This window comes from Dreissena polymorpha, chromosome 14 (assembly GCF_020536995.1).
Source record: "Dreissena polymorpha isolate Duluth1 chromosome 14, UMN_Dpol_1.0, whole genome shotgun sequence".
NCBI lineage: Eukaryota > Metazoa > Mollusca > Bivalvia > Myida > Dreissenidae > Dreissena > Dreissena polymorpha.
Window position 1 is genome coordinate 52,505,861 of NC_068368.1, and position 25,318 is coordinate 52,531,178.

The 25,318-nt window shown below is 36.3% G+C and overlaps 2 protein-coding genes across 2 annotated transcripts in view; both read left to right on the forward strand.

Moving 5' to 3' along the window:
* Positions 1-17,437: 17,437 nt before the first annotated feature.
* Positions 17,438-25,318, forward strand: part of LOC127857122 (uncharacterized) — a 139,770-nt gene continuing 131,889 nt past the window's right edge. Inside the window, 1 exon segment of the mRNA XM_052393483.1 lies at positions 17,438-17,556. The gene's annotated coding sequence lies outside the window, so the exon portion shown is untranslated.
* LOC127857121 (uncharacterized) lies at positions 17,703-23,192 on the forward strand. The gene is made up of 4 exons (XM_052393482.1): positions 17,703-17,878; positions 19,063-19,309; positions 22,398-22,547; positions 22,887-23,192. The coding sequence occupies exons 2-3, from the start codon at positions 19,066-19,068 to the stop codon at positions 22,526-22,528; spliced, it is 375 nt and encodes a 124-aa protein (XP_052249442.1). The 5' UTR covers positions 17,703-17,878; positions 19,063-19,065; the 3' UTR covers positions 22,529-22,547; positions 22,887-23,192.

Genomic DNA, 25,318 nt, shown 5'->3' on the forward strand with positions numbered 1-25,318 from the left:
ACCAAACAATTAAAAGATGTTACTTCTGCTTGAAACGATGAGTTTTGTCCCCTAATCCAAATTATTAAATTACCAAAATACAAAGGTCAACGAATCTTAATTAAGCTAAATATGTCGTTTGTTCACATTAACATCTCCAAAACATTTGGACAGCCCGGTCTCTAATTGAACACCTTTTGATGTCATTAACGATTTAATTGGGTGGCAATTTGCTCGTCACACAGGCAAAAGACATCGATTTTGTCTAAAAGAATTGTCCATGCCAAACTTATAATAAAAACTTATCACGTTTCCAAATTGGTTGTTATTATATGTTTTTGTAAATCCGTGGATGAATACTCCTCGCTGAAAAGCATTACATTGTGCGATTTTTAAAATAATGCGATATATGTTAAAAAAACACATCAAGATTACTCGACCTGTAGAATTACCCGCAAAATTTCAAAAGATCCGGTCCATAGCGCCACCTCGGACGAAGCAATGGCTCATTTATTAATGCATCGCAAAATGAGTAGGCGACCATGATTAACGCCCGAGTATTTACATTTCTCAGAATTGTTATTATGGATGACAACCATGATGTATGCTAAAGGAAGATAGTTGTCAAAGTGTTTATAATTAAGACATGCTTACGTTATCATATCTTACCACTTACAATAGTATTTAGTTGTTAATATTACACATTATTACTAAAAGAAACACTTTATTAACTCAGTTGGAAATTTACACATGGCAAAGATATGTGTACATTGAACAGATTGTGTTTTCAATTATCATCCACTTTGACAGTTATTTTGGCTCGATGGTCGATGGTTTGCTAACGCTTTGGCTACTTCAATATGCCAATTTGACAAGTCAAATGAGTCATACATGCACAGTATATATTTAACATTTACATTGACCTTGCGACTTGTATGCGAGCAAGACGTAAATCATAATTACAACATAACACTTTTAAATTACTTAATAATCGGCTATGTTATTTCTTTGAAAAAAAGTGAACTGATGACGGTAGTTATTTGAAGGTAAAAGTAGCATATAGTGATAAACGGCTACATACCCTTTGCCTGCAGGGCAGCATACGCAAGTTCTTCAGAAAGATTGGCATTGTTTGCTCGTTGAAAAGTATCGTACATTGGACTTCTAAAATAAACACGCAACATGGGTATTGTTTTTGTACATGAAAATACGAAAGATGTAACACACGTTTAGCATTTCTATAAAAATATATGACCTTACCTGAAAAAAAGGATACACATGCTGATTTTTGTTTCGCCTACCTAGTAGTAACGTTACAAACAATATGTAGTTTTTGTAAAAAAACAAACACGAATAATCGCGTCAGAATCAACTAACATGGAAATAATAATAAACATGTTTGTGTTTGATGTCGTAACAGTAGATATAGTACTTGTATAACGAATAATGAATTAGTATTAAATTTGCTTCTATACAACTAGAATAGACGAGTATATGAGTTCGATCCTTTCGATCAATATGAATGTATGTTATCAATTTTTAAGCATCCATTTTGGCATCATGTCAGAAAACACAGCAACAAGTGAACTACAAAACAAGCTTGATGTTTTTTTTAAGTATATTTCGCATTATTTTAAAAATTGGACAAAGAAGTGCTTTTAAGCGAGGAGTTTTCATCCACAGATTTACGGAAACCTATAATTCCAACCAATTTGGAAACGTGATAAGTTTTTTATAAGTTTGGCATGGTTAATTCTATCAGAGAACATGATGTCTTTGCCTGTGTGACGAGCAAATTTCCACCCAATGAAATCGTTAACGACATCGAACCGTTGCCTTGAATATGTACAAGTTGTTGCTTTCAAAACAACTGTGGATTCTTGTCGATATAATATATAATTTTACATTATTCCAAACCAGATGGAGCCAATGCCAAGGACGTGACGCAAATGAAAAGAGATGGCGCAAATGCACATTTTCCGCTTTTTTAATTATCGGTGCAGAACACTGTGTGGGGGCATTCTAGGTTGAGTATTTAATCTCGTTTTCTTATTTCGATCATAGTAAAATATAATCGAAACAGTAAAGTCTAGATGATTATGAAGAAACATGTGTCATTGAATGAACTATACAACGGGACAGCAACTTGAGCATAATACACAAGGTTTTCGATTAGAGACCGAGCTGTTCAAATGTTTTGGAGATGTTAATGTGAACAAACGACATATTTTAGCTTAATTAAGATTCGTTGACCTTTGTATTTGCATCTTGTTGTGTTTTATAGAATGTATATATGTTCTTTATAGATTTGGGTTAACGTATTTAAGCTGAACAAAAAATGAAAACGTAATAGTATCTATCAAATGTAAGTCATGCGATGATTTATATATTGTGCATTGTCACCATCTCCTGTTATTAGATCCACCTCCTTGGCATTTGCTGTATCCATTTTGGAAAAAATACAAATGTATCTATTACATCTACAAGAAGCCAATGCCTTTGTGCATGCAGCAATTTGTACATGTCAAAATCAATAGTCGGTTTCGTTTGTGAATTAATCGCGTGGAAATTTGCTCGACATACAGGCAAAATGCGTTTGTTTGATTTCGCAAACTCCACCATGCCACAACTTAAAGGTCCTCACGTTTCTAAATGGGTTGTGATTGCATGCTTCTGTACATTTGTGGATGGATTAATATTCGCTTAATCGCACTAAATGGCCCATGTTTTTAAATAATGCGCAATTTGTTGAAGAAAACATTTTAACCTACTCATCCTGTTAAAGTTTCCGTGCAATTTCAAAACATCCGATCCTAAGCGCCACCTCGGAAGAAGCATTGACTTATTAATTAATGCGGCGTAAAACAAGGTAGCGCCGTTGATAAACGTGCCCTTTATTTTCGACAAATACAGTTTGTTGTAAAGCCTTATTTTTGAATATAAGAAGATGTCTTGAACAGTGTGGGTGTATCGTTTAAGTTAAAAATTGTTATTTTATGTGTTCCCTGTCGGCATGTGATTTCTCAAAAACTCAAGAAATTCAGTCACTACCTGCAGCACAGAAACAAGCAAGCTCGCACAAATCAATTAAAGCAACTTATTGTGTTCTTTTTGTTAAGAATAAATTGATGTACTTCATATTATTATTCAGACAAAAAAATAAATAATTATCATGTTTTTGAGATATAGGCAGGATTTAGTGAAGAACGTAAAACGGTTAATTCACAATTCGTAGAGATAACTTACGTAGCAGTTACAGCAACGATATACTATCATGCAAATCTGGAACACAAAGTTTCTTGTTCCATAACTGTTAACCGTTGTCGATGCCTTTTTACAAAATGAACAGTTATGTGTTGTATGTTGTGACGTTGAATGGTAACAAGTCTTATAGAAAACAAGAAGAAACATTGCCTCTGGAGAGAAAGTATTCATAATATCTAGACTGTAAGCATACAAACCTTCTTCGCAGATACATAAATACAGCCACGGCTGTCACAACAACGACTATTACAGCAGCAGCAACACCACCTCCAATTGCAGCTGATTGCACGGTATTTTTACTCCTCCCTTGCTTCAGAGCTATAACAAACAATGATTGTAATACTGTATTAAAAGATCAATTAATAGTATGCGAAGGTATTTAAGTTTTAGTTCCATTACACTTTTATAATTAAGGCCACACACGAATAAAAGCACTTCGCATATTTAAGTCGTGCGGTACACCCTGGAAGGTCTGAATTTTCAAGTATGTTGTTCCCTTCTAAATTCATGAAATAACATAAAATAAATGGTGCTAAATGTAAAACTAATACAACAAAGATGATCAACGACATACTGTCGTATTAGTTACCATGCAACCGACTCCTGTAAATCCTGCACTGCAACCACAAAGGCAGCTTCCTGTTTCGTTTGAGCATCGGGTGTAAACATCTGTTCGAGCACAATTCGCAGGACATTGCTTTTCACATGACGGTCCAATAAATTCAAAGATGCAACCACTCGTGCATATTGCATGATGAATTAACGCAAGTATCACTATACGTTAGCGAACATTTATTTCCATACAGATGTTTTGAAGCGCATTCCAAACACGTCCTACTCTCCCGCTCGCATATTGAGTTATTGTCTTTGCACTTCAACTCGCATGATAAATTCCAAAACCCGCTTACACAACCGTGTATGCAATGCCCTGTTAAATTACTGCATATACCGCTAATGCACGATTGCGAACAAGGCGTACAGGATCCTTCTAATTGCGGAGAATTCCAAAATATGTCGCGACACCCATGTTCACATTCTCAGGTAGAATTTTTACATTTACCGTCAATACACATTGAAGAACATGGTGTGCATAGCCCATGTTTTTTTAGCATAATATCCATCAAGACACTGTGTACATTTAAAGTTCTTGCTATTTAATTCCTCGCATACCCCACAATTGCGATCTATGTCGGTACATTTAAACTGACAACCCGAGCCATAGTTACCATTTTTGCATCCGTGTGTTCACTGGGATAGCGATGTACATAATGCATTCTTGCAATTGCTGCTGAGGGGCAACATGTTTGGCCATCTGAATAGTACGAAGTATTTGTACATGACACACATGGACAAGAATAGCACAAACTATTTTGACACTGACATGCGTTTTCAGACCGTGAAAACCCCTCTTTACACGATGTACAACTATTTTCCTCATCACACGTCATGCAGTTTTCGTGACAATTTATCTGACATTTCTCTCCACCAATCCTTATTGCGCACCTAGAACATGAATTTATTGAAGAACATGCTTTACAATTCCCTGGACAATGATTGCCACATCTGTCTCCATAAAAACCATCACTGCAACGTTGGCATTCATTCCAAGTTGTACACGTCATACAATTTTGAGGACAGTTTAGCTGACAGTTTGATCCGTAATACCCTGCCTTGCAGGAAGAACAATTGTCCCATGCTGTACATTTTTGACAGCTGTTCCGACATTGTGTATTGCAAGTTTGTCCATAAAACCCGTCTTTGCAAATTTGGCAGTTATACTCAGACGTGCAGTTGAAGCACTTTATTGGACATTTAATCTCACATGACCATCCCAACCAGCCTGATGGACAGCAATTGATACCAAAGTATCCTTCTTTACATCCATGTTCATACCTACCATCATATGTACATGTCTTGTAATAACATCCCTCTTGACAGCTAACATTGCAGTACCTATCGCGGTACCCGTCTACGCATTGGGTACATTCGCCATTGTTTCTACAGTGATTAACCGCACATCCTACGCTACACGCCATGAGAAATGCATCTGAAATTTTAAAGTTGGACGTGTAGTTACATAGACAAATGAAACACGAGTTATTAACCGTCTAATTAAATTAAACCATTGAATTTCACAATCATGTTTAATAACTTGCAGAAAACTCAATTTAAATTTGTATTACCTTGTATGAACACCGTCATCCATACGTAAATAATTAATACGTTCCTCATATTGTATTCGCTAGTTGAATGCTGAAATATAGCAAACTTAATGAACAAATTAAAATGCAAGTATTTGATTTTTTTTCTTGAGATCTAATCAAATAGTCGTTTAAAGCATTTACCGTCTTCATACTACGTTTCGAGGCCCAGCAGTTTCAGTGATATTTTAGTATGTGTGTATGTAGTATGTGATTTGACACATATTGTAATTAAGCCACATGTAAATTATTACAAACACTTAAAACAATTATTTGCTTCTACTTTAAATAACTCTTACTATTACTTTTTCTTTAATGACCAGCATGTGCTTGCACCATCGTTAATTCTTACAAATAGTAATATTAAATCATTTATTAATTAAACCACTCTCTGTTCAATCGAAGATTAAGTATTATGACCAAAATATCACAGACATTAAGTATTCATGATAACAAACCAATATATATATATATAATGGCATTTTATAACACAATAAATACATAATGTGAAGACAATTGGAAGACCATTCTCACTCGTATTTAAAACAGTGCATAGTTTATTATGTAATATTTGATCTGAAAGAAATGTTTTATTTACATATTTGTAAGATGTAAAGAACAGTAAACAAAGTATAGCGTTTCAATAGACACATTGAATATACTATAAACGTAACTGAAACTGGTAACATGAAAAATTTCGCCCCAAAACACTGTATGAAATTACGATTTAAAAAACCACATTTACCATCGTACAAATACAATTAGTTGTGGCAAACGGCAGACATTAGTTTGAACATCTATTTTCACAAATTAAAGTAATAAGTGCCTATGTTAAATATTGTTTGCAAACAGATACGAAACTAAACGCATATGATATCACCATCATTATCAGAAATTCACGTTAAATCAAAACATAAATGTCAAATGTTCACAAGTATACCCCTTCCAATAATGTTTGTTCTGAAGTGTCAATGACCGTTATATCCACTGATGTTATTGGTGCATGTTTTCAATTACTTGTTTCAAACGTCTGACAATTATATATATTTTGCTAATAATGTTTCAGATCTTAACTAAGTTTGATTTATAACTAGTTATGCTATTTTATAAATAATATAACAATAACAATTAAGTGGAAAAGAGTATGCCATTAACATAAATAAACCAATAATGTTTTTATTCACTAAAACTATTAGGTTTGTAACAAAAACATGTAGTTACGTTTATGGTCGAAACAGTATGTTTTCCATTGAATATTAAATTTACTGTACTATAAAACTTAACGAATGGTATTTACTTCATTTAATCGAAATTAACAAAAGATGTCGCTTGTTGTAAGTCTTTGTTAAATAGACTACACTGAACAATAAAATTATTGTGTACATAAAACAAATATTTCCTAGACAATTAAGATTATTATTAATAGTTAGAATAAATCTAAAATCGAAAAAATGCTTGCTTCATATACAATGGATTACAGATCGGTGATATAACATAACACGAACACGATTTCAACAAGCGATGTGTTTGTGAAACACTATGTCCCCATATATATGACCTTTGACCTTGAAAGATGACCTTGTCATTGACCTTTCACCACTCAAAATGTGCAGCTCCATGAGTTCACATGCATGTCAAATATCAAGTTGCTAGCTTCAATATTGCAAAAGTGACATTACATGAGCGATTTTGACCCATATATTTGACCTTTGAACTTGAAGAATGACCTTGACCTTGACCTTTTACCACTCAAAAGTTGCAGCTCCATGAGATACACATGCATGCCAAATATGAAGTTGCTATCTTCAATACTGCAAAAGTTATGTCAAATGTTAAAGTTGGAGCAAACCAACAGACCAACAGACAGGGAAAAAACAATTTGTCCCCCACTATAGTGGTGGGGGACATAAAAAGAAGTGCAAATGGAGATCACGATATTGTAAAAAAAAATATTCCAATTTAATCACAAAACAATTGTATGCACGCCTTTCATCCTGTTCTTTCTATGATTAACTGTGTGCTTATATGACGGTCTGTTTGACCTATGCCTGCATTTGAAATCTGATTTGTGCCTTGGTCCAAAGTAGGTAAATTTTTCATAGCATTATTTATCTTAACGCGATCGGGGATTTATGTGTAAACAAAGCAAATGCAATATTTACTGGCATTTATGAAACGTTTAAGATGTAGACTATGCAAAGTTGAATATACATGGACATTAAGTTCACAGTTGAGTTCAATATATAATCATATGTCGTTCAAACAAATCAGTTGTACCCCGTCTTGTTTACGTACAGCGCGGGTATTGGCGAACTATAATATCCTCCCCCCCCCCCCAAAAAAAAAAAAAAATCTATAAATCTGGTGTTCGAAAGCAAGTAGCTATCTGTTAGCCAATTGTGATTTTGTAATGTTATATTTCTTTTACAATAAATGACAAGGATACCCTAAATAAAATTAACAGTATTAACGTGAATGGTTTATACAAAGCAATCGATTGCCATATCAACACATATTAATTAGATATGAGGGAATATCTTCGCTCAACAATATCGCATGCGATTCCTCATAATATACGCGAATAATTGTACAGTGCTTCTTTGTTATGATTCAGTTATTTACTTTTAATTCTATTCAATGGAATAAATGCAAATATATTATCACAACATGAATCCGCTCCAACACCAAATTTCATAAAAAACTGAGATTGTTGCATTCAAAAAAATTATTCATGGTATAAATAAAAAGCCAATATATATCATGTTAAGAAAATCTCTTTTTAACGTACCCATCTACATAATTGTTACGCAATATACCAAGAACACTAAGAACAAAACACAAACACAATGTTTTTTAGCTGATAACATAATAAAAAGATAATTCGTATAATCACAAGGTGGTTTATACTCTTCCACGATTTAGTTTGAGGCTTAAAATTGTAAAAGTCAGATCATAAATTATAGTATTGTTAAATAACAAAATTTAATCACTTATAATAATCGAAAAATAATGTCATTGTTTAATTTGAAATATACGCGCATTGCCGTCAACATTTCGAAAATCAAGCATATTTGCTTTCTGTAATTCGCTAACAATAACTCAAAGATATACAACATGTTTAGAACAAAAAATAAAAACTACACAAAACGTATGTTTAGTTAGCTTAAGAAAAATCAAAGTTCTAAAACGGATTTACTAGAAAGAATAAATACACATATTTTTGTTCATATTAAATCGATAAAACATTTATCTGTAAGAACTGTTTTTCCAACATAATAATCGTATTATATTACAATTTGATTTACGCAAACTTATTTATATGAATATAAATCATAACCTTTGTTGATTTGAATGCGATAATTACATTAAAATATTTAGTGTTCAATAACACACACAAAAACGCAAGAAGCTTAATGTGCAATATAACTTTGTTTCAGCCATCTGAAAATTAATCCCAGGTTAGCATTCATGAAATATATTTGTGAGATCTGTACTAACGATTGCAAGATCTTGTCAGCTCCAAGTAGTGTATAACATATACAACGGTTTAAGCCTGTAAATTTGAGTCGCTAATATATATAAGAAGACTGTTCTACTTCATTGTTGGTGATTTTTGACAAAGCTTCAGACGCTTAATACGTACAAATGCACGCTACGTGTGTTAAGTTAGCCTATTTAGCCTATTAAGCACGTTTAGTACATAGGTAAAACATACATCCTATTTAGCCTATTTAGCATATTTAACAGCCTATTGAGCACATATAGCCTATTTAGCAAGTTTACTTCATAGTTCAAAACATACATCCTATTTAGCCTATTTAACAGCCTATTAAGCCTTTATAGCACATTTAGCAAGTTTATAACATATGTTAGACATATATTTTCTTTAGCCTTTTCAGGCTATTAAGCCTCTTAAGGATGTAAGTTGTAAAATACATGCTATTAAGCTCATATGTGCATGTTTAGCAGCCATTTGAACATATTAAGTCTTTATTATTCATATATGAAATAAGCTGAAATATACGTCAAATTTAGCCTATGTAGCCTACGAAGCAGAAAGTTACGCCTATTTTGCCTAATTAACAAGAATGTACCATTTACAAGACCTATGCGTCATTTTTCAGCGGGTATGCCCCTTAACGTGCTCATATCGGACAAACAAGAGTTGTCCCCCAAAAGCAACCTAGGGCACACTGACCTGCCGTCGACCGCCTGTCGGGCTGACCTTGTTTCAGCCAGGACTTATAATTAGGGTAGGAGTCAGGTGTAGCCTATTCAGCGTATTTTGAGTCATTTTACCTGTGAGTGCGTAAGCGTTTATAAGCGCCCCTATCGAACAAACAAGAGTCATCCCCCGTGTGCGACCTAGTGCATGGTGACCAGCCGTCGACTGCCTATCGGGCTGTTCTAGTTTCGGACGGGACTTTGAATTAGGGTGGGCCGTGCATGCAGTCTATTTAGCGTATTTCTCGTATTCGTCATTTTCCAGTGAGCGGGTATGTCCTTTTGATAGCCCCTTTCGGACAAACAAGAGTTATCCCCAAAAGCGACATAGTGCGGCTAACCTGCCGTTGACTGCCTGTCGAGATGACCTAGTTTCGGCAGAGACTTTGAATAAGGTTCGGAGCCAGGCGCAGCCTATTTAGCGTATTACGAGTCATTTTGCCTGTGAGTGGAAATGCCACTTTAACGGCCCCTTGCGGACAAACAAGAGTTATCCTCCGGAAGAGACATAGTGTACGCTGACAAGCCGTCGACTGCCCATCGGGCTGACCTAGTTGCAGCAGGGACTTTTAATCAGGGAATGATTCAGTTGCAGCCTTATTAGCGTATTACGCATCATTTTGCACGTGAGTTGGTATGCCCCATTAATGGCCCCTTTCAGACGAACAAGAGTTATCCCCCGCAAGCGACCAAATGTTCGCCGACCAGCCGTAAACTACCTGTCGGGCAATTATAGTGCTGGCCGGGACTTTGAATTAGGGTCGGAGTAACATACAGCATTTTTAGCGCATACTTTGACATTTTGCATGTGAGTGGGTACCTTCTTTAAGGGCCACTTTCGGACGAAAAATAGTTATCCCCCAGAAGCGAACTAGTAAACGCTGACCAGCTGTCGACCTTCCATCGGGCTGACCTAATTTCGACCGGGACTTCTAATAACGGAAGGAGTCAGTAAGAGCCTATTAAACGTATTGTGCATCATTTTCCTGTGAGTGGGTAGGCCCCTTTAAGGGCCCCTTTCGAACGAACAAGAGTTATCTCCCGGAAGCGACCTAGTGAATGCTCACAAGCCGTCGACTACCTGTCGGGCTGACGTAGTTTCGGCCGTGACTTTGAATTGGGGTCGGAGTCACATACAGCCTTTTTAGCGCATTATTCGTCATTTTGCATCGGAGTGGGTATGCCCCTTTTAGTGCCCATTTTGGACGAACAAGAGTTATTCCCCAGAAGCGAACTAGTGCACGCTGACCAGCTGTCGACTGCCTATCGGTATGAACTAGTTTCGGCCGGTACTTTATGTTAGGGTCGGCCGTGCATGCAGCCTATTTAGCCTATTCCTCGTATGGGTCATGTTCCATTGAGCGGGTATGTCCCTTTAAGGGCCACTTTCGAACAAACAAAAGTTATCCCCCGTTTGCGACCTAGTGAATGGTGACCAGCCGTCGACTGCTGATCGGGCTCACCAAGTTTCGGCCGGTACTTTTAATACGGGTCGGAGCAATGTGCAGCCTATAAAGCATATTTCCTGACCTTTTGACTGTGAGTGGATATGCCCCTTTAAGGGCCCTTTCGAAAGAACAAGAGTTATCCAACGGATCGACCTAGTGCTAGTTGACCAGCAGTCGACTGACTATCGCGCTAAACTAGCTTAAGCCGGGACATTTAGTTAGGGTCGGCCGTGCATGCAACCTATTGAGCCTATTTCTTGTATGAGTCATTTTCCAGTGAGCGTGTATACCCTTTAAGTGCTCATGTCGGACAAACAAGAGTTATCCCCCGAACGCGACGTAGTACACGCTTACCTGCCGTCGACTGCCTATTGGTATGAACTAGTTTCGGCCGGGAATTTGAATTAGGGTCGGCCGTGCATGCAGCCTATTTTGCCTATTTCTTGTATGCGTCATTTTCCAGTGAGCATGTATGCCTCTGTAAGAGTTCCTTACGGACGAACAAGAGTTGTCCCCCAAAAGCGACGTAGTGCACGCTAACTTGCCGTTGACTGCCAGTCGGGCTGATCTAGTTTCGGCCGGGAATTTCACTTAGGGTCGGATTCAGGTGCAGCAAATTTAGCGTATTACGCGTCATTTTGCCTGTGAGTGGGATTGTCCCTTTATGGGACCCTTTCGGACGAACAAAAGTTAACCCCCTAGTGTACGCCGACCAGCCGTCGACTGCATGTCGGGCTAATCTAGTTTCGGCCGGGACTTGGAATTAGGGTCGGTCGTCCATGCAGCCTATTTAGCGCATAATTCGTCAATTTGCATGTGAGTGGGAATGCCACTTTAAGGGCCCCTTTTGGACGAACAAGAGTTAGCTCCCGGAAGCAAAATAGTGGACGCTGACCAGCTGTCGACTGCCCATCGGGGTGAACTAGTTTCTGCCGGGAATTTTAATAAGGGTCGGCCGTGCATTAAACCTCTTTAGGATATTCGTCGAATGCGTTATTTTCTAGTGAGCGGGTATGTCCCTTTAAGGGCCCATTTCGGACAAAGAAGATTTATCCTCCGAAAGCGACCTAGTGCACGCTGACTCGCCGTCGACTGCCTGTCGCGCTGACCTAGTTTCGGCCGGGACTTTTAATACGGGTCGGAGCCAGGTGCAGCCTATTAAGCGTATTTCGCGACATTTTGACTGTGATTTGTTATGTTCCTTTGGTCCCCTTTTGGACGAACAAGAGTTATCCCCCAGATGCGACCGTGTGAACGCTGATCTGCCTTTGACTGACTATCGCGCTGAACAGCAGACAAATCTATGATCGCTCGTGAATTAAAATCAATATTCCATCAAATCCAGCAAATATCCTCTATTTATATAACGTTTAATGTGTTAAATATGAAAACTAGAATATACATGGACATTGTGTTAACATTTGTTTTCAATATATAAGTATATTGCGTTTAAAGAAATAAGTTGTTCCCCGTTTTGTTTACGTACAGCACGGGTATTGGATAACTATATTGACATATAACTCGTTATACTGACGCAAGAAGAACATCCGTGTTTGTTTATCGCTTTATACGTAAACACACGATCAAAAAAAGCTCAATAAAACAAGATTATACGCTGAACAGCTATGGTTTAAGTAATGAATACAGAGGCGTTGACCAATGTGGTATTTAACGCTAAATTAGATTAAGAAATCGACTAATTAAGAGTTTCAGAGGTTTACCAATATTTGAAATATATGTGTTTCAATCAAATTCGAGTTAAAGAACCATCCATCAACTTATCAATTCAATGAGATAAAAATACCTTTACATTTCATTTTATGAGCCTTGTTCTGAGAAAACTGGGCTTAATGCATGTGCGTAACGTGTCGTCCCAGATTACCCTGTGCAGTCCACACAGGCTAATCAGGGACGATACTATCCGCTTTTATGGTATTTTTAGTTTCAAGGAAGTCTCTCCTTACCTAAAATCAAGTTTAGGCGGACTGCACATGCTAATCTGGGACGACACTTTACGACCATGCATTATGCCCAGTTTTCTCAGTACGCGACTCATATAATAAAACAATTTATCAAAGACATTCCAAAGAAGCAATTATACATTGTTTTCTAAAGGTAAGTCATTTTTTTTAAAGCTTTCCTAAAACAATGCGTTACATCCGATAGTATTTGTATTACTATTGTAGTATTTTATGACGCTTAATTGACTACAATTTAGTATCTAATTCCTGGGATTGCAAACACGTATTTCGACCTCGCCATAATTTGGAACGTCTTTTATGAATTAAATTATAGTTCGTGTTTATTCCAACACCTACCTATATTTAAATGGATTTATTGAACAATATACCATATTTCCGCAAGTTAAAAAAGTCCAATAATGAGTTGAACTTACGTTTAATATCAAAATGAAATTTTACTAACTATGATCGTGCAGTTATTTCAACGTATTTTTAGCATGCACAGTGTCTATAACATTTAGACAATCAAGAACATTTACTTTTGTAAGTTCGCTACAAACGAAAAAAAGAACAAATCGAGCATATATAATACAGGTCATAAAAGCTACAACTATCGTATGTTTCATAAATATTAGTATAAAAAACGATGTATCGAATGTATGTAGATAGTATATATTGTTTAATTTATATGATATTTACTCATCATGTATTGTTTAATCCAGTGAGTGTGTGTGTTTCAGCATAATAAACGAAACATACAGCACAACACTTAAGTCACATATGACATTAAGTCATTGATTGTTGAAACAGTCATTAAAGTGGGTATGTACGATTTTGTCAAATATTAATGCATTTATATAAAATGAGCAAAATACTTATTATACATATATTTTAATATAAATTAAAATAAAAGTTAAGAAGAACATGTGTCGAATAATTCGAAATAAGCCAGATATTTAATTCTGAATTTGTTTCGATGCAAACGATAGCAACAAGTTTACCCGGTAATTTGAGAAGAAAGTTGTTTAATTACTGGTAATGATTGTAACACAAGTTATTATAATTGATGGTAATATTGATCATAATCATGATTGTGTTTTTCATGATAATAACTATTCGAGGGTATGACGATTGTGCTGTTAAATATATAAATATATATATATATATATAATTATATAGCTATCGTTGCTTACATTAAAAATATATTCATGCAAGTTAACACGTGATATTTTTGTAATAAACACCGGGACATGTTTCATCGATATTTTAAATATAAAATATTATTTATTAAACACATATTTATTTTGTGATGATCACTGCGACATTTCGAGATATATATCCCCCTTGTCATTTCCAATAGCAACAACTATTCATTAATTAATACATAAGCATTTCGCTATTCCTTCAGAAGGTTTATTATTTTATTATGATACAACAGACAATAAATTAAAATAAAAAGAAATCTAAGTTTGTTGTCAGTTTTTTTCAGAGTTTTTCTTGACTCCAGGCATTGCCCAATACGACGCATAAGCGGTGCATTCAGACACCGTTTACTCCTACGTGGAACCAAGACTTTACTCAAACATCGCTTCGGTGTTCCAACATCGTCGCGGGAACCCCTTGACAACCCCACCTACATACCTACAGACGAGGCCCAGCATGATGATATCAAGTACGAAGAAATTGGAATGAAACGCGAGCCCGGGTTATATCACGAAATCACAGATTGTCACCAGCCAAGATTGGCAACGTTTGGAAATCGTAATGCCCATGCCATCTCTCTACAATCACACAAAGCGCTAGAAGTGCAGCCACAGAAACCTGCTAATGTATCTCAAGTTTATAATCAGAACAAAGACACAGTATCATCGGTAACTGCACAGTCTCTCGTGCAAGCACGTGAAAGCCTTAAATCAACAGGACCAAAAGCCCGTGCATCTCAGCAACCAAATAATAGTCCGGCTCCGGTCCCAACCGTTAGGGCCCAACCGCCAATCGGGATCAAGCCCCGTATGCCGCCACCTGAGATTCCAAAGACACTGGAAAGCCCTCATTTGCCCGAGCGCCTACCGAGGACTGCCTTGCCGACGCTGGCATCTACAGAACACAAGTTGGCCATCTACTCAAATGACCTTCCGAGGACTAGCATTCCTCCTTTCCGACAAGAATCGAAGGACGCCATAGAACGCAAGCAAATATGCTCTTCAAATCCAGGTCAGCAAAGCCACACTCTGGATTTGACTGAAAAGTCAGGTCGCTTTAATGAACATCTACCAACAGTTAATGACAGAATTGATGTGAAGAAACTGTCGATTAACGAGGTGTGTGGTTATCTTAAAGTACTGCGCCTGGAAAAATACGAGTCGATGTTTCGAGAGGACATGATTGACGGCGCGCTCTTGGCTGAACTGTCTAAAGACATTTCCAAACAAGAATTTGGTATGACGGTACTTGAAAATGTGCGAGTTTTAAAGTTCGCAAAAGAAGGGCATTTGCTGAGGTAGACAATTACAGTTACAATATGTGTGTCGCTTGGAAAACCAAGAAACACATAAAACCATGGAAGACTGTTACTATTCGTTATGAAATTTACAGTAAACTTGAATGTAAGAGGTGCAACCGTTTTCTTCGATAGAACTTATAAAACAATACAGAACAACTTTTACTTTAAAATGTAAAAGATGAAACTTTGTTCTTGTGCTTTTTTAATTGCGTCTTACCATAATGGCCGTTATAAATAATATTAAAATACTGTTTTGTTTACAATTGGCGTATTTAATTAAGACTTTGTAAAAGTCGTTTAATCCAACATATTGTTCATATTTGTACATGTTGCGAATTATACAATTTAATAACATTAATGTTATTATTGTATACTTTACTGTTGCAAATGTAATGCATTTATTAACCAAACTTTCCATGCAATTCCAATTGATTTAGAACGTCCGAAACTTCATGTGTAAACAAGAAAAAATGTAATGAAAACTCTAAATAATTTAACAACACAATATTTGAAAGGGTGCATACAAACTTCAGTGAAGTTGTCTTAGATGTTTTTTGACCTAGATTTCTATCGATTCTTTTATGCATCGGAACCACTGATTGTCAATGGAATCGCGCAAATGGTCATGTTTAGTGGATTAAAAACTCACAACAACAGTTGAATCTTTTATGAACTTTTAAAGATTTTCTCTTATGATCAAATGTATATATTTATTCACAGAAGCAAAACAACTTGTATATTAATCATTTCGTACTTTCAACGATTCGATTATCGTTTTGAGAAACAAGAAGAAGTCACTTTGTCCTAGTACGACATTTTTATGATTTGTTGCAAAAGTATAATTAGCAGATTTTGTGTTTGCATTTTTCAAATAAGTATTGAAGGAAATAAGATAGCAAATTTGATCACGTTCATATTTCCCATCAGCAGTATCACGTTCATATTTCCCATCAGCAGTGTGAATAATAAGTAATTTTTATACAGAGAGAGAGAGAGAGAGAGAGAAAAAAGAGGAGATAGAGAGAAGAGAGAGAGAGAGAGAGAGAGAGAGAGGAGAGAAGAGAGAGAGAGAGTAGTGAGATAGAGAAGAGCAGAGAGAGAAGATAGAGAGAGGCACGCTCGACGAGCGCGAGAGAAGATATCTCTAGCAAGCGAGATAGATACTATGAGAGAGAGAGCTAGCGATATAGAGAGAGAGAGAGAGAGAGGGGGATAGAGAGAGAGAGATTATGCTTCTTGTATGCACACACCTGATATACACATTGTCTTCATATCACTTTGACAAAGGCGAATCTTCGTTTCTGATGTTTGTGGTTTTTGATATTAAGTGTCCAAAGAGTTACATTTACTTATATGCCCCATTCTACACAGACCCGGAAGCCGATACGTAGGTTGGACTCTTTTATTGAACGTTTTTATTATAAAAGCACTGTTTTCCATTAAATTAATATAAACAACCGTTTCTGAAATAATGAATAGTTTTCCTGGAAGAGGAAAATAGTATTAATTAGTGTGCATATACTGTTAAAACCTCTCGTTCTAGTTGATATTTAATACTTTATATTTAATCACAGTACACTGTCTCCTTCGTTTTAGTCCTGTTTAACTCTTAATCTATTTAATTGTTTATGTTTGTAATCAATACCTCAATCACAGAGCATCTTTCTACCAAAGGCATACCTTCAAACTGTTAGTTAGTGAATGTAAGTAGAGGCGCTAAATTGTATTATTTAATGTATTTAAAAGATTTTTGTAAACCGATAGGGTAGGTAACCGCTGTAAAGGGTATGCAGAACATATTCGAGTGTTCTCCCTTTAAAACTCAGCCGGTAATGATATCTTTATTAAGGGCTCTAAGTGCAATCAAAGTAAACATTAACCTGTTTAACACTGATAAATACTTCATACGATAATATATATCATGCGATTAATTGTTCTGACTGAACTTTGAATTTTGGATACACCAACAAGTACATGTAAGTGGCTGTTAATATCGTTGCTTGGTTTTACATTGTTTTTTCTCAAGACGTTTGTTTGTGTATAAACACACAATTAAATTCAATTAAATTCAATTAAATTCGACTTTCTCGCTACATGTCTGTGTTTTGCTGTCATATTTGTCGATCGAATGCTCGGTTCTTAAACGCCATATCATTGGCCAACACAATCAGAACAACCAACCAGATGACGCGTTATAAAATTAAAATGGTGTACATGTGTAGATGAAACACCGAGTGACATATAGCGAGAAAGTCAAATTTAATTGAATATTAAAGTTATTAGCCGAGCAGGAGATCGGTTAGTTGTGTAATCACGTTGCTTTTACTTTCTTTTAACGAATCCAGTTGCATTTTGTCGGCAACTGCATAGGAACATGTGTGTTTTCGGTGAAAAAGGTCACGTTCAGTGTTCCACAATCTTTCAGCAATAGACATATAGTACGTTTCATACCTTGTGTATATATAATACCTATACGAGGAATATATAATACCTATACGAGGATTTTTTTTTCAGACTGTGTATTTTTGTCAATAGTTGTTGTTGAAAAGTCAAACCATACACAATAGGTGTACATTTAACAATCTGGAACCACTGGGGGGGGGGGGAGGGTAGGGTCCCGGGGGGGGGGGGCAAATTTATGATACTGCTGCCTGTGTATAAACATAGTTTACCGATCAAAATTAAAACATACTCTGTTATATAGATGCATTTGAATTACGTTAACTTAAAAAGTAAAACAGCAGAAATTGTATTTAAAAGCCCATCTTCATATCCACTTGATAAGTACTCGATTTATTTATAGGTATGTTAAAATATCCATTTTAATAATGCACAATATTCATCATATTTATTACAAATCGGCTACGATAACCCATGAAATTTTAAGAGATTATTCACGAAGGCTGGGTTAAATATATATTGAAATACATCATTTGAAAATGAAAGTTAATCGTTTATAAATATACCAACACGGTCATGATAGTTATATTTATAAATATAAAAGGTCATAATGTAGAACGTTAGGTTTAAGTAAACTTTTACGATAAACATGCGTGTTGTGTTAGACAATCTATATTATAACTTGCACTAAACGGCTACTTAATTACAATCAACTTTAGTTTGCGCATAATATAACTTATACTTTGACTTTAAAACATACAAAAATACTTGTATACTTTACGTTTGAATCGTTTAACCCTGATGGTGTTGTACTGTTTAAAAGTATGGTAGGTTTATTCTTCAAAATGTAAGAAATTATCAGGACGTCAAAGCCGACATCTTTTAACTTTCAATCCTAAACGCTATTAGCATAAATGTACACTTGCAATTTGTACTGTTTAATTACTCGATTTAAACAGCCTCAGTACGGCTATTTATCTAATCATTCTTACTGCATTTTAATACATTAATTAATACAACTCATTACCAGGTTAATATATATTTCAAACCACGAGCATATCATTATTTTCTTAAATGCAAAGCAAATGATGTTCCAATTCATCGAGCATGCGGTGTTCACGCTCGTTCTGGCGGTGCTTATCAGCGTCTACTACCGGAAGGGGCCCCGCTACTTCATGAAGATCATCGTCCTGGCGGTGAATGAACTTCCGAGAGTGCAGACCCTGATTGACCAGGTCCTTAAGAAGGAGGTCACAAGCTTTGTCAAATCGTCCACGTTGGCGCAGGATGTAGTTGCCAGCAAGCCGCGTATTGTTCTTCCTAAATCAGGTACGCCGTATTTAGATTACCAGCGTATGAATTGACCAATGCCGTTAAGTTATTAAATATATACTTAATATATTAAAGGAATAGACTTAGAATAAAGATATATACCTCACAGTAGACTCGTACAGGCTACCGATGTTGCTTATGTCAATTACTTAATTATCTCGATGAAGGCTGATCGGAGAGGGTAAAAGAAGACTGATTACACTGGGGGCTGACGAGGTCAAAGCGTAGTCCGTTTCGCTACGACGTCGGGTATATGTTTTACTACGAAAACATTGTTAAAATACACATGACATCGATAACGGAGTAGTAGAAAATTGTGTTTAAAACATGTAAGATTATGCTTTTCTTCTAACAAAACTCTGAATTTAAGCACAATGACATTTCATAGGTCTGTTTCATCAAATTATAATCCAAGATGTGTCTGGTTTATGCGGTTAACCATGAAATATACCGCTGATTTATCAAACCGAAGTCAAGTTTCACTTTAAAAAATGCAATTTAGGTTTACAACTGTGTTTGATGACACATTTTACAATTTCCAAATTTATCTATGTATCGTTAAGCCACTGGTGTGTTTAGAAATGTGTAGGGTGACCCAGTTATCAGAAGTAAAGGCTATTATTATTACTTTTATTAGGCATGATCATGTCTCTGACAGTATACGTATATGCCTCGCTACGACAACGCTCTAGCGTGTATGCGTTTCTCACAGAAGACGTATTGGTTATCTCTCGAAGGCAAAATAAAGAAAAGTTTTTTTTAATACATAGTCATTGAGTGGCTGGATGTTTCCTTTGAGGACGAGGTAGTAACAACGGCACAACATGATCCGAAGCGCACAGTCGACATGGTAATGCACATTATTATGATATAATTAAATTCACGACAAGGCCAAAGGAAACGATTCAAATCGAAAATCCATATATAAGATGACAGTTGAGAGTCGAGAACCTAATGTCGTCGGTCTCAATGAAAATGACTCATCTTCTCCTCGTGACAATCCCTTATACGTTTATTTTGATAGAGAGCGACGATAGGTTTTCAGCATACGGTACTCTTTATCAAATAACATTCGATTCTCGTTATCCCCAACTCGCTTATCTCGAAACGCTGCTTATGTCAAAGTAAATCCCATGTCCCAACTTCGATCATTATTTATCTCATACAGATTTTGATTTTTAAATTGTAAATATCAAAGCGATTTTCTTGAAAATCGGTTATCGTCAACTTATTTGAGATGAACTTTATGTTCGTATACATGATTTCACCTGTAAAATCCACACCTGTAACAGCCGTAAGGTGTGGAAAGTAGGACCCCAATAGCACAAATCCGCAATTGCATAACCAATATATTGCTGTAAAGGTGTGGCAGTGGGTTTCTGTCACAGGTTATTGTTTACTGCGTACATGACGGCTGGTAAATTTACCGCGTGTTACAATGCGGTTAAGGCCCAGTCTCACTATGACGCCGGCGGAGCCCTAGTGCGTGATCAGGCATCTACCGGGCTGAACCGGGGCCCTACCGGGATGATCCGGTGCTCCACCGGGATGAACCGTGGACGACCGGGGACAACTGGGGCTCCACCGGGAAAGTATTGAAATGTTTAATACCTATGGGATGAACAGGGAGTCACCAAGTAGGACCGGCAACGACCGGCGTGGCACCGGGAACAACCGGGACTGTAACGGTAACAACCGGGACGGCACCTTAGCTCCACCGGGGCCCAAACACACCCCAGCAGAGCCACGGCAACGCCCAGGTGAATGCCGGCAGAGTCTCTTTATAGCTACGTTACATAAGTAAACTGGTGCTCTGACGGTGCCGTCCCGGTTGTTTCCGGTGAAGTTCCGGTTGTTTCCAGTGCAAAGCCGGTCGTTGCCGGTCCTTGCCGGTAACACCTGGTTCATCACGGATGTATTAAACATTTGAATACTTTCCCGGTGGAGCCCCGGTTGTCCACGGTTAAACCGGGGCGTTACAGCAGCTCTGCCGTGGTTTGATGCCGTTATAGCCCCGGTGAGAGCCGGCGGAGTGACGGTATACCGGGGCCCTGCCGGGACTCTGTCGGCTTTCACCGGGTTCATCTTTTTCGGTTGGATGTTAATGCGCACAATGAAGCACGGCATCTTTTGCACTGGAAAATAGCAGTCTGCAGTAACTGCAAACTGCATGTGATATGTCCTGAAATAGATACAGAATCTTCGTTGAGCAACCTATACATTATATTTGTACTTCGTTGCGCAACCAATACATACTCTGTGCGAAACCTATACATAAAGCGACTTGTAATTTCCTTCGAAACAAAGCATTTGAATGATTAAAAAATATGTTCGTAACCTGTTTTGTACTTTAAAATGTGTAATTTACACTGAATCAAAGTAACATGTAGTTTTATTTAATTTAAGTTACCGTAATTGGCTAATTTAACAGAATAACCACCTTATGCATTGCTTCAAATCGAAATATTTCGATTTTAGCTCAAAATAAACTTAAAGGTTGCAACTACGCACATTTGTTATTAGTTTATTATTGAAACTAAGTACCTACCTTTAATGGATGTTCCGTTCTCTAATCCATAAACACCAGAAAAGATGAAACTCGCCTGATTAAGTAGTGTATTTACACAATGTTTTCGTAGTAAAACATATACCCGACGTCGTAGCGAAACGGACTACGCTTTGACCTCGTCAGCCCCCAGTGGATTAGGTGGGGTATTTTCCAAGAACGTTTCCTCATTAAAGCACTCTTAGATCATGCAAATTAAGCAATTGCATTATTAGATATCCCTATGCAAAAAAATATTTTTCATTCGGTAGACATATTAATAATGTATTTACTGTCACCGGATTACATGTGCTACTAGTATGGATGGGCCAAAACGCCACAAATACGTGCCGAACCGACAATTATGACGTGCCTTTCTTTCAGCACCCTTAAAACCTGTAAACACGCCTTAACGAAATATGTAAATATTTCATAATTGTATTATCGGTGCGCATATTTTCCGAGCTCATGTGATGTTTTCCTTATAACCTCCTCATTCAAATTATCGTATTTACGGACACCGTGTGTGCATGTCCTCAGCGTTCAGCTCGGATGACCTCCGTGTCCAGATGGGCAACCTTCTGAAGCGAGAATGCAACACGCAGGAGGACGGTAACGTGTTCGCTTACACGTACACCATGAAGGACGAACACTTCAAATTGCAAGCGTAGGCGTTTGACATGTTTGAAGGTAGGGCATTATAATAGTTGGACGTAAATAAATAAATTACCTAATACAAAAGGTCGATGCCATAATAGCAATGCCAAATTTCGTCATCGAGGCTAAATATCGCACTTTACGTTAAATTTCGCTTAATGTCGCTATAGACGATAAATGTCGCGAAAAACTCAAGACGCTTAATGACGCATTTGTTACGCTAAATAACGCATTAAAATTTACCGTATTAAATGTCACAACATCAAAGCCAAATGTCGCATTTCGTTGTAATTCACTGTTATTATAATAGTCTAAATTCCCGAGAAAAAATACGGTCCGTATCAAAACATGCTCTTTATTTATGTTCATTAGATTATGGATTTCTCAAACTGGAGTTCAGGGCTCAAATGGTTATTGGAAAGAAAACAAACTGATTTGCGGATAAAAAAATCGTTCAAGTTTTTGCCACCAGTAACGAAGAAAAACATACAATCAATACAAAACGAATAGTAACTGCAAAATTAATGCATGCCGTTGCGACGATCACTTTCTTGTTCTCGGGTAGTTGAAAAGATCTTATAGCCATTTTTAAACGCTTAAATGGTTTTGACAAGACTTGCTGAGATTTGTGTGTGTGTATGTTTTGTGAAATGTGTTATGCCTTGAATAATAAATCGTGTGTCCACAACAATCGTATTTGTGTCGTAATTCGTCGAAATTCTCCATGACGTTTGACGCTGCCTATTTGTAACAAATAAAACTTAATTGATTCAGTGCTATTTCGAACACGACGCACTCGCCTATATGACAAATATCAAGTAAGCATATACATTTAATTACATGTATAAAGCACTACGCTCACTTTGGGATTAATCAAAACAGTCGGTATGGATTTTTTTTTTGCTTTAAATCGAATAAAAACACATTTTTTGAAGAAAACTTTAAACATAAACATCACATGAGTACAGTTATCACATGGTACATGTTAATGTATATGGTTTGTTTTATTCTTATATGATTTTGTACACAATGTATATTTTGGCAATATGTCTACTCTTGGTAAACCGGAACCCACTGAAAACCGGACGATCAGGCCGGTCCCCAGACCGTCCGGTTTACAGAGTCTACTGTAGTAAAAACCCGAATATTTTGTCATAAAAACATACAAATATACCAAGCGCATTGTTTACTCACGGGAAATCTGATATTAGCTTAGTAGTAGATTACATATATATAGAATCTGGCACGAGTTGTCATATCATACCATATTTTAATAAACGAGTTCAGGAATTGTGTTAGTAAGCGAGCCTTTGGCGAGCTTCCTGGACGAGTTTAATAAAATATGGTATGGTATGACAACGAGTGTCAGATCTTTTTTATCACATGCTTTTAAATGAGCAAATGAAATAAATATTTACGCAAAAATAATGATAAATCCCGAATGTTGTTTACATTATGTGACGTCATTTGACGTTGCAACGTCATTTAAGCAAAATAAAAAAATGTGATTGGTCAATAAACGAAAACTAAGCCAATAAAAACGCTTAAAAATATTGTATCACACATGTGTAATATAAACAAATATGTAATTGTTGTATTACATGGGAAACAGGGTATAGCATGTGATAAATGTTATTACGTAATGCGATGATTAATTTGTTCGAGCATGATAATTATTTTTATGTCCCCAGTCTATACTGGGGAACATTTTCATTTTTGCCCTGTATGTTTGTTGGTTTTTTGGTTTGTTTGCGTCCAACTTTAAAATTGGTCATAACTTTTGCAATTATTCATATAAAATCTTTTGAAAATCACACTTGAGATAATGTCTTTCGGTTTTGCTATTTCTAATCGATTTAAACACCATAAAACCACCGTATTTTTTCTCTTACATTCTAAATTTTCTTACATTTCCTTTTTAAGCCAAATTATTTATGTTTTCATGATTCTAAATTTTCGGACATACGGATTTTCGTACAGTCAGTTAAACAGCGCTATTTTATCAGATTTTGGCCCTGTTTTTGCTTATCTGATGACCCTTCGGTCATGCATTTTTACAACCGGATTAAAGTAATAAAACAGAATCATGCCTAAGGGCAATCGACCATTACATTTGCGTACTTGGGTAAATTACCTTGTAAACCTCTAATAAGCAATGGTTCCTTCCAACAGCGTTTGAAATGATATCGTATTAAGAAAGCCAAACGTTTATTGTTTTTACTTTTTATATATTATTTCAGTTGATTGCAAAGCTGTTAAGTTGTATTTTTAAAGTAAAGAACGAAGGGAACAACACAATAAAATTATGTACACTGATGTATTATTTCTACTTCAATTAAATAATTGACAAACAAACATAACACACTTGTCTTTAAATATGTTTCGTATTTAAATTTTCCAACACGAAAAACAATATCTTTAAGTGAACGGAAACTTATAATTATTACGGCATATAGTAAAAGCAGAGTTGTCTGAACCATACGTAAAATTAAATTAAAAAAATGACACAGCTTATTTTTCCCTCAAGTGTTAATGATAATATGGATAAACAATTAAAAATAGATAAAGTCAATTGTGTTGATTACTCGTTATTGAAATATTGCAATGCCAATTATAAGACATCTGATTAAAAACAAAATGTATGGTAGAATAACTTATCTGGAAATACAAACTAATGATACTATTAATGCAACAAAAACAATCACATCTTTTCAAGCGCAATCAGAAAACTGCTACAGCTTTGTATTAACAAACATAAATATGTTTGTGCTTATAGATTTAGATAAACTTCAAATCTTTAAGCG

What these genes read in the sequence shown, in the direction of transcription:
- LOC127857121 (XM_052393482.1), top strand. Translation starts at nt 19,066, where the DNA reads ATGATGTTCCAATTCATCGAGCATGCGGTGTTCACGCTCGTTCTGGCG. An exon ending in TATTGTTCTTCCTAAATCAG is followed by an intron (nt 19,310 to 22,397) that starts GTACGCCGTATT and finishes GCATGTCCTCAG; the next exon opens with CGTTCAGCTCGGATGACCTC.